General features: G+C 64.7%; 1 protein-coding gene across 1 annotated transcript; it reads left to right on the top strand.

The window, feature by feature from the left end:
• The first annotated feature begins 4,247 nt into the window (after positions 1-4,247).
• Positions 4,248-14,255, top strand: AIRE (autoimmune regulator). Its single transcript, XM_060009741.1, has 14 exons — positions 4,248-4,394; positions 4,905-5,079; positions 5,437-5,592; positions 5,960-6,034; positions 6,583-6,696; positions 7,499-7,644; positions 7,815-7,895; positions 8,816-8,931; positions 9,945-10,044; positions 10,621-10,803; positions 11,395-11,516; positions 11,654-11,750; positions 13,100-13,168; positions 14,175-14,255. The coding sequence occupies exons 1-14, from the start codon at positions 4,248-4,250 to the stop codon at positions 14,253-14,255; spliced, it is 1,662 nt and encodes a 553-aa protein (XP_059865724.1).

Here is a 14,255-nt window from a genome sequence, read left to right as displayed (position 1 = left end):
GGCTCCGGATGCGCAGGCTCAGCGGCCATGGCTCACGGGCCCAGCCGCTCCGTGGCATGTGGGATCTTCCCAGACCAGGGCACGAACCCGCGTCCCCTGCATCGGCAGGCGGACTCCCAAGCACTGCGCCACCAGGGAGGCCCAATAGGTGGGGTCTTATGTCTGACTTATTACACTCAGTCTAGCATTTCTGAGGTTTATGTGTGTTGTAACTGAGTGATACTTTATTGTAGGATGGACCACACTTTATCCATTCTTCTGTAGATGGACAGCTGGGTTGTTTCCATCCTTTGGCTGTTGTGAGTAATGCTGCTATAAACATTTGTGTGCAAGCTTTTGTTGGAGTATCTGTTTCCGATTCTTTTGGGTGTACACCTAGGAGTGGAATTGCTGGGTCCTACGGTAATGTTATGTTTAACTCATTGAGGAGACACCAAACATTCTTCCAGAATGGCTGCACCATTTTACATTCCCACCATCAACGTGTGAGGGTTCCGATATCTCTGCATCTTCTCTAACACTTGTTATTGTCTGTTTTTTGATAATAGCCATCCTAGTGGGCATGAGGTGGTATCTCATTTGGTTTTAATTTGCATTTTCGTAGCGAGTAATGACGTTGAGCATCTTTTCTTGGGGAAACAGGTGCAGAGAGGGTCACACAGCTAGCTGGAGGACAAGAGGGTGCTAAAGTCCTGGCAGAGAGTCACCAGGAGACCGAGCCTCCCCTGGTGCCCGCCACCCAGGAAATCCTCGGGGGGCAGGCCAAGGGCCTCTCCTGCTCTGCTCCTCCAGCTGAGGCCTGGGCTGGCATTCTGAGGACCCCGAGGGCATTCTAACTCAGGATTTCTGACCCCTGGGACCCCAGCCCTTTTTGGGGAGCCACAGAGACTGAAGCCCCCATCTGGGGCAAAAGGAGAAGACTGTAGTGTCCAGGCTTCCTTGAGGGGCCAAGGCCAGCAGCCGAGGGACAGGACCCCCTCCTGTTCCCACCCTGCCACTGGGGCCTCCTCCTCCCCGACATCTGGGCATATCTCTCAGGGAGCATTTCCTCCTCCTCGCAAGCTGGGAGTGCCTGACATGACCTGGGCAGCAAAGGAGTGTCCTATGTGCTGAGAGCATGCACCTGGACACCATCCATCCAAGGCCATTTACTAGCTGTGTGACTTTGGTCAAGTTCCTTAACCTCTCTGTGCCTCAATCTCCCTATCTGTAGAATGGGGATGATAATAATGTTGAACGAACAGGGTGGTTCTGGGATTAAGTAAGGGCAATTGCAAAGCTCAGAACAGTGCCTAGTGTGCAGCGGGGCTGGTGTGTCTCCTACGTAGCCTCACTGCACTGCAGGAGAAGCTCCTGTGCTCGCTCCCTTGCAGGTGACGGCAGAGGCTCAGAGACTCACTACTGAGGGGTGGGCAAGTTGCTGGGCTGCTCGCTGTCTGGAGGAGGGGCTGAGGCTCAGCCCCGAAGGCAGTGACCTGGCTGAAGGCAGTGCCGGCCCTCGAGGGGCCCCTCTCGCCTCCACACACCCTGGGCCGCTCCAGGTAAGGGGCTGCTATGGAAACCCCCTGCGTAGTGGAAAGTCCGAAACTCTACAGGAGCCTGTTTGCTAATCTCCAAGCCAGAGCCTGGGTGACGCCCGAAGCAGTCAGGCCAGCCTCACGACAGAGGCACCTGCAAGGGTATCAGGGCTTTAAACAGTGAAGTGAAGACTTCGCTCTTCTTGGCAGTTTTTAATTTCCCTTGAACAGTTGGCCTGTGAGCAAAGCGTTCCCTAGGGACCGCTCAGCCCCCCAGGGAGAAAAAGCACTGGGTGCGGAGTGACGCTGGGGGAGCATGATGCCGAAAGAATCGGGGCCAGTCACCCCAAGGCCGCAAACACAGCTCCCTGGCATCCGGGTGCTTCTGCGTGTGAAATTTGGGGTCGCGCAGGACAGGCAGTAAAGGCCCCCAAGCCCCACATCTCCACAGCTGCACCCACGGCACTGCAGCCTGTGGGCTCAGCGCCCTGGAGGTGGGCAGTGCCAGGGCCCTGCTCCTGACTCAGTCCCCAGAACGTTCTACAGGAGAGCTAGCCCAAGAGCTCCATGCTCAGGTCCTGGCCCTGGAGATGACAGTGCCCTCAGCCCTCACCACCGCCCCCTGTGCCGGCCCCAGGCTGATGGAGCTCACGTCTCCACCTCCAACACCGCTGCCCCAGGCTTGGAGCAGCCCGAGGCCCAGAACTGAACCGTCAGGGGCCCGGGCCTGGAGGTGGGGACACAAAGGCCGGGCTCCCAGGTCAGGAGGGGACTCACAGCGCCCCACCCCGGACTCCCACCTCAGTGTAACACATGAGGGCCGACGCATGCAAGAAGTCTCGGCGACAGCCCCGTCTCATCAGTCACGAATCCTTCCCCCTGCCCCGTGCGGCCGGTCCCAGCCCAGTGCTGGCCCTGACCCCAGGCTTCCTGGAGCCCCCACCCCCCCTCCAGCCCCGTCCCCAGGCGCCCAGCTTCTCTCCCTAACACAACCTGGCCAGACAGCTTCCTCCAAAAGTCCTCCCAACTCTGCAGGCTGACCACAGGGATGGTCCTTCCCACTGTGTCTTGCATCCCTGCCCCCTAACCAGACCCCCGAGAGCTCAGCATCTCTGGACGCCCCAGTCCACTGCCCCTGCCCACGAGCTGCCTGGGATGCTCTTCCCATCTCGTGGACTTAGGGACCCCTGCTGCGACCCTCCGGGAAGCCTTCCCTACTTCCCCCCGGAAGCTTCTGTCCCCCAGCCTCTGTCCCCCACCTAGGAAGACTCCTGGGGCGCCCCTTCCTGGGCTGTGAGCCCCACAAAGACAGAGGTTCCCATGGCCCATACACAGGATGTCTGTCCATGGGGCCAGCTGCCTGCTAGAAGCCTTACTTTTTAACACACCTGGAGGAAGTAGAAGGTGGGTATCAGCTGGGGACTCCCAGTGGAGTGTGTTCATTTTAAAAATGAGAGGACTGGACGCAGCCTAAATGCCCACTGGCGGGTGAATGGATAAAGGAGACGGGGTGCATATACACAGTGGAATGTTACTCAACCATGGAAGGGAACGGAATTGGGTCATTTGCAGAGATGTGGACGGACCTAGAGACTGTCATACAGAGTGAAGTAGGTCAGAAAGAGAAAAACAAATATCGTGTATTAACTCATATATGTGGAAGCTAGAAAAATGGTACAGATGAAACTGTGTTTGCAAAGTGGAAATAGAGACACAGACGTAGAGAATAAATGTATGGGCACCAAGGGGGGAAAGGGAGGGTGGGATGAATTGGGAGATTGGGACTGACATATATATACTACTGTGTATAAAATAGATAACTAATGAGAACCCACTGTATAGCACAGGGAACTCCACTTCGCTGTACAGTAGAAACTGACACGACACTGCAGAACAACTATAGCCCAATAATAACAAACAGACAAAAAAATGAGAGGACTGAAGGTCAAGGAAGGAAAGCAACTTGCCCAGCAACACCAGCCTCCAGGCAATGCCCAGCTCTGAACCCACTGACATGCACTCGTCATACCCCATCAGGTGGGTACCTCCTCCTACAGCCCCAGGCTTGAGACCCTGAGCAGCTGCTGCGACGGTGGCAGCGGTGCCCACTCCCCACCAGGGACTCTGCCCCCGCGCAGCCCCGTGGAGGCTTCCCGTGCTGCCTCTCCCAGCTGCTGGGGCACCTGGATAGCCCCTGCTCGTGTCTGACACTGCGCCCCAGGTGAGGGGAAGACATCTGTCCTGGCTTTTCCCCATTCGAACAGGGCCCTGTGGGATGCTGGCTGCAACCGCATTTTGGGAATTGAGTCCACAGGCTTCTTTAAAAAGGAAAGAAAAGCCAGCAGCCTGCTGGCGGGTGCACAAGGGGGCTGGCAGGTGTATGGGACCATCTAGCACTCGGGTTACAGGGAAGTTTCCGTTCCTGCCCCTGAGGAAGCTCCCTGGGCCCTGATTGGCTCGGGCTGAGCGGCTTCTGCTCTCTCCAAGGAGAGCCCGGTATAATAGAAACCCGGGCCGTGAGCTCAGACCCGCGGAGGCCGGAGGAAGCACCTGGGGCTCCCTCTTCCCGGGCCAGGCGTGCCCACCCAGGTGCCCGGCGGCGCAGGGGGTGCGCCAGGGCCAGGAGGCTGACACGGCCTAGACACCCCACAAGTCCAGCGGCACCCCGAGGCCGCGGGACCCCAGGCGGGGAGAGCGGGACCCCAGTCCCGTGTCCCCGACCCTGCAATGATGGGCGAGGCCCGGGCCGGTGGGGACCCGGCGCTGCGCCGCCTCCTGAGGCTGCACCGCACGGAGATAGCCGTGGCCGTGGACAGCGCCTTCCCGCTGCTGCACGCGCTGGTCGACCACGACGTGGTCCCCGAGGACAAATTCCAGGTGGGCCCCTATCCAGACCAGCGACCCAGCAACACGCCCCAGCCTTCCCCATGCCCGCGCCCAGGAGCGGGCAAGGTCGCGGAAGACCCGTTCCAGAGGGACCCTCCCCAGCCCCGCCCCTCCCCACTCTCCCGCCCCCAAGCCCCAGCGCCAGGGTAAGGTCCCTGCCGCTAACCCGCAGCCTGCCCCACACCCCACCCGCCAGCGGAGCGAACGGTCTCCAAGACAAGTTCCGGTGCCCCCCCAGATCCCCAAAGCCCCCTCCCAGCCCTCCCCAAGCCTCCCTCCAAGTTGAGCCCAGTCTCCTAAGATGAATTCCAGGTGGCCCCCCACCTCACCCCAGCACCCCCCTGCCATCCCCCACCTGCCCCAAGCCAAGGGGATGGACACAGGTGCCCAAGTCTCCAGCGGCCTCCTCGGGGTCAGCATCTGCCCTCTGGTCCCGCAGTGGAGCCGGCAGGAAGGGGGGTACCCGGGAAGGGCGGGGCCCCCATTCCCGCTCTGCTTCAGGAGACGCTGCGTCTGAAGGAGAAGGAGGGCTGCCCACAGGCCTTCCACGCGCTCCTCTCGTGGCTCCTCACCCAGGACGCGGCCGTCATCCTGGACTTCTGGAGGGTCCTCTTCAAGGACTACAACCTGGAGAGATACCCCCGGCTGCAGCCCATCCTAGACGGCTTCCCCAAAGGTGGGGGCCCTGGGGGCTGGGTCCCGGCCGCAGCCCATCCTAGACGGCTTCCCCAAAGGTGGGGGGCGCTGGGGGCTGGGTCCCGGCCGCAGCCCATCCTAGACGGCTTCCCCAAAGGTGGGGGCACTGGGGCTGGGTCCCGGCCGGCTCGGCCTCCCTCCCTGGGGCTGGCAGCAGGAGTCATCCTCTGAGCCCCAGCTGGACTGTGAGAGGGGAGGCGTGGGGCTGTTTAGGGAGCCCCGGACACCACCTAGACCATCTTGGCTTCTAAGAGCAAAGAGCTGAGGCCTCACCTGCCTGAACGGGGCGTCGGTTCTGGGCTTGAAGCTCAGCCTCCGGCCCTGCACACGCCCGCAGATGTGGACCTCAGCCAGCCCCGGAAGGGGAGGAGGCCCCCGGCTGGCCCCAAGGCCACCGTGCTGCTGCCCAGGCCTCCCACCAAGAGGAAGGCCCTGGAGGAACCGAGGGCCACCCCGCCGGCAGCTCTGTCCCCGAGGGGCACCTCCAGCCCAGGTACCCAGCTTGAGGAGCCGGTGGGCTCACAGATCCCCTCACGGAGCCCTACACCCCCTGACCACTCCCCCTCCCTGACCTGGTCCGGGAGCATCTGTCCCTCCTGCTTGGCCCAGAGTCAGCCTGGCAGAGGTCCCTCTGGGGACTTGGACGGACCCCCTGTATGAGCCCCGCAGCCCTTGTTGACCCCCGGGCCCTGTGAGTAGGCAGGTGGGTGTACTTCCTGTCTCCTGATGTGGACACCAGAGCCCGGTAAAGCAAGGGGACACACCAGAGTCCGGGAGACCCCACCTGGCACTCTCCCACCTGCGCCCTGGCGTTGGCCCAGCAGCGGGAGGAGGGCCAGGCTGTCCCTGCTCCCCGACAGGCTCCCACATCAAGGCCAAGCCCTCCAAGAAGTCAGAGAGCAACGCAGAGCCACAGCGCCTCCCGCTGGGCAACGGTGAGCCAGGCCCCAGGTCTGGGGGTCAGGGGTCCGTCTTGGGAGCTGGGACCATGCTGGCCTGGGGTCACCCCACCTATGCCCCTCTGAGTGCCCCATCCTTCAGGGCCAGCTCCGACCCTGCTTCCTCCAGAGAATACCCCCTGTCCCTTGGCCAGATGCAACCTGGGACCTGGAGACCTCCCATGGGCCCCTGGTGCTGGCCTGAGGGCAGGCTCTGGGGACCCTGCCTCCCTCCCAGCCCAGCCCAGGGCCACATCCCAGCGTCTCTGTTCATTCCCGCCAGCTGGGTTCGGACGGCTCGTACACCACACACCAGACCACACCACATACGTGTACACGCACACGCACACGCACTCCATGGCCCGTCTCTGCACTTACGTGTGGGCTGGCTGTCTGTCTGTGGAGGGGCTGGACCCCCTCCCCAGCCTGCCCTGTGTGGAAAGAAGGAAGGATTCTGCTGCCCAGACGCCCCGCACTCCCCACTGCCCGTGCTCAGGAGCCATCGTCCCAACAGGTGACCCCCCGTTTGGTGCTCCTTTCCCCAGGAATTCAGGCCATGTCCGCTTCAGTCCAGAGAGCCATGGCCGTGTCATCTGGGGACGTCCCAGGAGCCCGCGGGGCCGTGGAGGGGATCCTTATCCAGCAGGTGTTTGAGGCAGGTAGACGGCGCTTGGGGAGGGGCTGCCAGGGATCCACGTCCCGCTCAGCTCCCCGGTGGCTCCGGAGCATGGACAAGGCACCCCTACTCCCTGCAGTGGGTCTGCCGTCTCTGGAGCGGATGGTCTGGGCAGGGCTTGGGGAACTCCTGGACTCTAAGCTGGACAACCTGCGGCCCCAGCCCCGCCCGCCCCATCCTTGCAGCTCCTCCTTCCTCCACTCCCTGTGCCGCACACCCTCTGGGGACGCCGAGGACCCTGGGAGCTGGTGCGGGCTCCAGGCTCACCCACAAGGAACGGTCCCAAGTAGTTTCCTAGGGCTGTTATGACGAGTTGCCACAAACGGGGTGGCTTAAAGCAACAGAAACACCAAAATCAAGGTGTGGGCGGGGCCGGGCTTGCTCCCTCCGAGGCTCTAGGGCAGAGGCTTCTCTGCTTCCTCCAGCTCATGGCAACCCCCATGCCCCGGCTTGTGGTCACATCACTCCAGCTCCTCGCCACAGAGGCTCCTCCCTGTGTCTCTCTGCGTCCTCTCGTCTTCTCATAAGGATGCTGTCCTTGGACTTCGGTCCAGTGCAAGTCCATCTTAACATCTACAAAGACCCTACTTGCGAATAAGGCTGCATTCCGAGACTCCGAGTGGATGAGAATTTGGGAGACGTGCTTCCCCCCCAGCAGAGAATCCCTGCTGTGTTCAGGACCCGAGGCCCAGAGCTGACTGGGGTGGGGTTTGTGGGGGGAGGAACAGCCAGCTGTAGAGCCTCCCTGCCAGGCCCCCCCCCCCCCCCGACCCGTCTCCTCCCAGGTGGCTCCAAGAAGTGCATCCAGGTTGGGGGGGAGTTTTACACTCCCAGCAAGTTTGAAGACCCCAGCGGGGCAAAGAACAAGACCCGAAGCGGCAGCAGCCTGAAGACGTTGGTCCGAGCCAAGGGGACCCAGGCTCCTGCCCCTGTGAGCGCTGCTGGGACCGCCCCTGGGGAGGCCTGGCCCTCGGCCCCTCCCCCAGCACCCGGGGCAGCAGCGTCCTGTCACCTCTGGTGGGGAGCTCTGCTGGGGCTGGGGACTGCCCCTCCCGCCCGAATGCCTCCCCTGCTGGTGACCCTCTCTCTTCTCCCTGGCAGGGTGGAGGCGATTCGAGGGCAGGCCAGCGGGACAGGGCCCCGGGACCCCCTGCCCTTCCCAGTGAGCCCCAGCTGCACCAGGTAACGCTCAGAGCGCCCCCAGGATCCTGAGGGCGGGGCCTCCTGCCGATTTGCCGCTTGTCCAGGGCAGTCACTCCAGGGACCGGAGGACAGAGGTCTAAGCTTCTGTTCACAGGGTGGAACACTTTACTTTTAATAGCATTTTTTTCTGATAATACGCAATTGTAAAAATTCACATAAGTTAGAGCACGTGAGTCCTCCCAGGCTCTTAAAAGCACAGCGCTCGGTCCGGCTGCCAGCTGCCCACGCCTCACAGTTGGGCCCTTGGTATGGCTGCGTCCCCTGCTAGGAGCCAGGAACCCAAGCGTCACGTACGCCCTTGGGCTCCCAGCACCATTTCTGCCGGGGATCCCGACACCCCCGCCAGGCGCTGTGCTGGCCCCCGGGGAACGAGGAAATGAGAAGGACTCACGCCTGCCCCCAGGAGCTCCTGGGCTGCTGGGGCCTGGGGGGGGGGGGTTGCTACAATGAGTGCGCTCATCACTGTGAGGGGCTGCCCAGCCCTGTAGTCCCCGGGGGGCTTCTGAAGGAAGTGGCGTCCAGGGGGGCACGGTGGGTGCTATCCAGGCAAGGGCGCAAGCAGGCCTCAGGCGGAGGGGACAGCGGGTGACCAGGGCCAACGGGAACACCGCTGGGCCTGCCCCTCCGCTGCCCCGTGGGTGTGGCCATGTGGTCTTGGGGCCGCCTGGAGCACAGGCACCCGCGAGGAACCAGCCTTCCTTAAGGACCGTTCTTCCCAAGAGGGATGGGCCAGCAGGTGTTCGGGGCTAGAGTCTCAGAGGTGGGGGGGCCTTGGGGAGCCCTGGGGAGCAGGCAGTCAGGGCGGGATTTCAGCAGGGAGCCGGCGAGGGGCGTCTCTCGGGGAGGGCGCTGCCCCATCCCGGGTCTTCCAGACGCCGCGTGTCTCTCACCCGCGCCAGAAGAACGAGGATGAGTGTGCGGCGTGCAGGGACGGCGGGGAGCTCCTCTGCTGCGACGGCTGCCCCCGCGCCTTCCACCTGGCCTGCCTGACACCCCCGCTCCACCAGATCCCCAGGTGGGCCTGGCCCCGCCCAGCCTCCTCACTGGCCCGCCCTGAGTGGGAGGCCGCCAGCAGTGTCTCCACTCCAGGGATGGGCAGTGAGGCCAGCCTGGGAGGGGGCCTTGGCTCAGGTCGCCGGCCGGTGGGGCTGGGGCCCGGGATCCTCCCACCCATGTCCCCGCGTGGCCGCGCTGTCCCCCCCAGCCTGGCCAGCAGGCCGCTGAGGCCCAAGGCAAGGGACGGCCGTCCCGTCCCATCTCGCCCCATCTCCCCCAGCCCAGAGCGCCACAAGCAGCCGACCAGCGGCACTAAGCAGGGTCTGACTCCAAGTCGGGCTGGGGAGCACAGAGGCCGCAGAGCTGCCCCCCAAGGGCCGGTGGGCGCCCAGGCTAGGTCCAGCGCAAGGCCCCCTGCCCCGGCCCTCCGGGACAGCGCTGTCCGCTACCAGCAGCTTCCGCAGGTCAGGGCGGCCTGGGTGCAGGGCGGAGCGCTGGGTGGGCATTCTCGCCCCGACCCTGCCCCGCTCACCGCCCGACCTTGACCAGGTCACATCTCTGGCCGGGTCATCCCTCAGCTCTGCTCAATGCTGCCCGCCTTCCATTCTCTTCCTTCCTGCCCTTGACCGGCCCCTGTTGTACTGGGCACCGTCCCCCCGTGGAATCGAGGGAGGCCAGCCTCGGGAGGCCCGACCTGCAAGGCAGGGCCCGTGAGAGCCAGGCACAAGCCAGGCCGCGGCAGGTTCGCGGGTGTCGGGAATGCTTGGGGCTCATCCGAGAAGCACTCGGGGGACGTGCCAGGCTGGCGAGGGCCGCCCCAGCAGGCTTAGCTACCCCAGCATCCCGGGCTCTCCTGCTCACCGGCCGGGCAGGCCCTTCCCCCGTGGCTCTGCCCGTTCCCTAGTTTTCCCATCGGGGAACGGAAAGGGTGACCTGGAGAAGCCCTCAGGCCTCCCCTGTGTTGCGGGCTTGGGAGTCCACTGTCCCCTCTGCCTCGCCCTGCATGTCTCTGGCCGGTGACAACGCGACCAGTGGGACCTGGAGGTGCTCCAGCTGCCTCCAGGGAAGAGCCCAGCGGGACCTGCCCCGGACTGAGGAGCCCCGGCCCCAGGAGCCGCCTGCAGAGACCCCGGTACACACAGGCCCACTCCCAGGCCCTCTGTCTGCCGGCTGCCTGCCTCCTGGCCGCTCCTGTGGGTCGGGCCTGCCCCAGCCAGAGAGCCACGTGCCCCCCACCCTGGCCTGGCCCCGTCAATTCCGCTTTCTCCTGTGGGACCACGGGGGCGCAGGCCACCGGGAAGCGGCCCTTACAACGGCCCCGCTTCTCAGTCCTCTGCTTCGGGGGCCTTCAGCTCCATCAGCCCAACACAGGGGACGCACTTCGACCACCGATAACATTCTCCGAAAATGTTTTAAGTGTTCTGTTACCGCAAAGTCACAACGGATACGATGCGTGCCCCAGCATATGCCGAGTGTGTACTCCGACAGCCCGTGAGGGCCACGGGGCCCCGCCTTTAGATGGGGAAAGGGTCAGGGAACTTGCTGGGACCACAGAGCCGGGAACGGCACCCGGGCCTTTCCCACCCAATGTGGCGCTCTTCCCCACGACGCCAGCCCCCGGTTCCCAGGGCCCCAGCGGTCACTAACTCCTGGGTGGTGCTGGGCAAGTCCCCTGCAACACCTCTCAGAACCGACCCTCCGGTTCCAGGTCCTCCTGGCACTGAGGTCAGCGGGAGAGGAGGCCAGGGGACCGCCCAGCGAGCGCCCCGCTGGAATGGATGCTGCGGTCACCTACAAGCACCTGCTGGCCTCACCTCCTGCAGCCCCCCCGCTTGTGCTGGACCCCTCGGCCCTGCACCCCCTCTTGTGTGTGGGCCCTGAGGGGCAGCAGGTGAGCGGGGTGATGGGGTCAGGGTGGCTGTCTTCAGGGAGCTCAGGGTCTACAGGGGCAGCCCGGTGAGCCTGAAACAGGACAGTGACAGGCGGGGGTAAGGAGGTAGGATTCAGATGGAGGTTAGGGGTGGGGGCCGCGGGGAGGGCGGGTGGAGGAGGCTGGAGGGAGGCCCAGGGGCTCTTGGGGTTGCTAGATTACCCAGAACGAGGTGCGGGCTCTGCGGGGGAGGGTGAAGGGAAGGGGGCTGCTGGAGGGATTCCAGAGGACGCGACCGTTCTCTCATCACTCTCGAAAGCCCCCTCACAAGGGCAGGACGATAAAGTGGGTAGAGTTCGCAGCCCCAGGTCTCCCAGGCCCTCCTGCCTCCTCTGGAACGGACGCCCTTCTGGGTTCCCTTGACTAGCCCTGAAGGGGGTCCGGGCCCACCAAGGGGGACCAAGACGGGACACCTAGTTTCACCAAGCTGCAGCCCAAAGGTGCTGGGGCGCCCTTGACCTCTCTAGGCCTCGATCCCGAAACCTCGGACTCGCCCCCCACCCCGTGCGCCCCTCCCCGGCCCCCGGTCACCCCGCCGTGGTCCGTCTGCAGGGCCCGGCGCCCGGCGCGAGGTGCGGGGTGTGCGGGGACGGCACGGACGCGCTTCGGTGCTCGCACTGCGCCGCCGCCTTCCACTGGCGCTGCCACTTCCCCGCCGGCGCTGCCCGGCCCGGGTGAGTACGGGGCCGGGACCGGGAGGGGGAGGGGGCGGGCCGGCGACCCCCCAACGGCTTTAAGATTGCGGGGTGCAGAGGGCACTCCCAGCCCTGCCCCAGCCCCGGCAGCCTGCAGCCTCTCCTCCGCTCGCCAGGGCCGCCCCGCGCTGCAAATCCTGCTCCGGAGACCCCGCCCCGGCCCCCGGGGAGGGGCCGCCCGCCGCGACTCCCGCCCTGAGCCCCGCCCGCCCGGCTCCCGGGACCCCCAAGCTCATCGCCAAAGCCGCCGCCGCCGGCCCTGGGGCGCAGGTGAGGGAGGACCCCGCATCTCCAGGGGAGGCCCCGGCCCGGGCGCCAGCTTCGCGGGTGTGCACCAAACCTGACCATGTGTTTATTCTGTACATACGATATATTTGTTTAAATCGACTCCCGTCTGATACCTTAAATCTGCAGAGAAAGGCAACCCTCCCAAGCCACAGCAGCTATGCAGCCGCCGGTTGGGGTTGGTTGCAGGCCCAGAGCTCCGCTAACCCCCCAGCTGCCCTGACCCCTTCCGCACCCCCCGGAGTGCCCTGTGCAGGGAGCGCCATCCTCATCCTCGCGGTGGGGCGGGGCAGGGGAGAGCGGAAGGAGAGACGTGTGACTCCACCCGTGTCATCTCGCCTCCAATCCTCCAGCAGCCTTGGGCCCTGGGACCTTGGGGAGGAGGGACCAGCCTCACTGGACCTTCGCTTCCCAGGGCTCCCTCAGAGCCAGGGAGGCCCGTGTGTCTCCTCCTCAGAGGCCTGCGGAAGGTGGCGCATCTGCCCCGACTGCCCACAGCAGGGGCCTTCCTGACCACATCCCTGCCCCCGAAGAATCCTTGGGGGCCCAGGGTGGTGATGTCCTACCCCCGTCCATGGTCCGTCCTACCTCCCAGTCCCGCCTCGTAATCCCCTGCACGCATGGTGGGTGACAGGGCACCCCAGGCGCCGGGCACAAGAGGGCTCACACCTACTGGCGTTCCGCTCCTTCTGGAAGCCTCTCTCCGGATCCCCAGCCCTCTGCACTGTGTGTGCCAAGCCCTCACCCAGGGCTAGTGGCATCAAGGGCTGGAGAAGGTCCCGAGGTTTGGCTGATCTGAGCTACAGACTGGGCCATTGCATGTGGTTCCACTTAGCATGGCCTCGCTCCGCCTAGCCCGCGAGCCAGGGGGTGTGTGCCACGTCCCCAGCTCTGGCCCTCGCCCCTCAGGGGCACGGTTGGCCCCGCAGGCTTGTTGGGTGGCTGAAGGGTGGCTGTGGGACCAGGCTCTTTCCTGTCTGGGCCTCACGTTTCCCATCGGTGACAGGGTCCCTTCCAGCTGGTCCTTGCCCCAGAGGGGTGGCAGGGACCTGGCCAAGCAGCCTCGAGCTTACCCGCACCCACTCTGCCTCCAGAGCCGGATGTTAGAATTCAGTTCCCGGGGTCCCGCCTGGAGGAGCGCGCAGCACCCCACTGCCCTGGCGCGGACACCGCCTCTAACCGCTGCTGCTGCCTCTGTAGGGAGTCCTGCTGCTGTGGGGATGAGCCCGGCAGGGGTGCGGAAGGTGGCTTGACCTCCTCCCTTTTCTGGGTTCCAGGCGGGGGACGATTCTGCTGTTCACGAGCCAGTTCTGCACAGGGATGACCTGGAGTCCCTCCTGAGTGAGGTAACACGTCACCTGGCTGGGGCCACACCCGCCCCCCTCCGCCTCCGCCTCCGCGGCCCTCTGAAGCAGCCAGCTCTCAGGCCACGGGAGCAGCTGGACGCCACAGGCCCACGTCACCCCAGATGGCGCTGGCCCCTCCGCGCACAAACGAGCCAGAGCGGGCCCCAAGCTGCTCCCCTTTCTAGCTGCCCTGGAGGTCCCGGGGCCTGGACCCTGGAGAGCTGGCGGCTGCAGGAACCTGCGCCAGGGCCACTGAAGCCTGATGTGGAGGCCGTGACTTTCCCTGGGGCTAGGCACTCTGGGACCACGCCCCCTTGCACATCCCTCCCTCCCCCTCCTCAACCCAGGCCCCTCCACCTGACGATGAACAGCTAGAATCACTGGGAAGAAAAGGTGGCTTTTAGAAAAGGTTAAAGTCCTCCAGCCACCCCCAGACCCCAGGTGGCCAGTACGTGTCCTCAGGGGCCTGGCGTGGCACCTTGGGGATCCCAGCTGACCACGGGGGCCCTGCCTTGGGTGCTGGGCCAAGCACGGGCAGTCCCAGACACTGAAGCTGTCTCTAGAGGCCCCAAGAGGGCCAGGGGTGACCCGAGGTGCCAACATAGGTGGGCAGAGTGGGGCAGATTCACCAGCCCCTGTGGAGCAGGTCACCTCCGTTCTGCTGGAACATCAGGCATTCCCACGGCGCCTCCAGTCCCGCTGGAGCATCAGGCCCTGCGCAGAGCTGGGCAGAGTGAGGGAAGGAGCTGGTCCTGCCGAGACATCCGGGAAGAGGCCACCAGCTGACAGAACAGCCGTGGTGGCTGTGCCTGGGCTTACGGGAAGCTCGGAGGAGGCGTGTGGGATGAGGCGTGCCCCCCGTTTCCGCATCTCTGTATAGGAGGGCTGGGCTGGGTAGCACCTTCCCACCACGATGTTTATGACGCAGGTGGCCCTGGAGGCCAGGGCAGGCACGCCTGTGCCCCGAGGTTCTGGCCCAAGCCCCGCTCTCTGCTCTGTCGTGCAGCACTCCTTCGACGGCATCCTGCAGTGGGCCATCCAGAGCATGTCCCGCCCGGTGGCCGAGGCGCCCACCTTCCCCTGCTGA

Source organism: Delphinus delphis, chromosome 4 (genome assembly GCF_949987515.2).
Source record: "Delphinus delphis chromosome 4, mDelDel1.2, whole genome shotgun sequence".
Classification (NCBI taxonomy): domain Eukaryota; kingdom Metazoa; phylum Chordata; class Mammalia; order Artiodactyla; family Delphinidae; genus Delphinus; species Delphinus delphis.
Note: the sequence above shows the minus strand (reverse complement) of the source record. Positions and strands in the feature narration are given on the sequence as shown.

Coding starts and splice junctions, on each gene's coding strand:
- AIRE (XM_060009741.1), top strand. CDS start 4,248: ATGGGCGAGGCCCGGGCCGGTGGGGACCCGGCGCTGCGCCGCCTCCTG. Junction 4,395..4,904: donor TCCCCGAGGACAAATTCCAG/GTGGGCCCCTAT, acceptor GCTCTGCTTCAG/GAGACGCTGCGTCTGAAGGA. Junction 7,896..8,815: donor GTGAGCCCCAGCTGCACCAG/GTAACGCTCAGA, acceptor CACCCGCGCCAG/AAGAACGAGGATGAGTGTGC.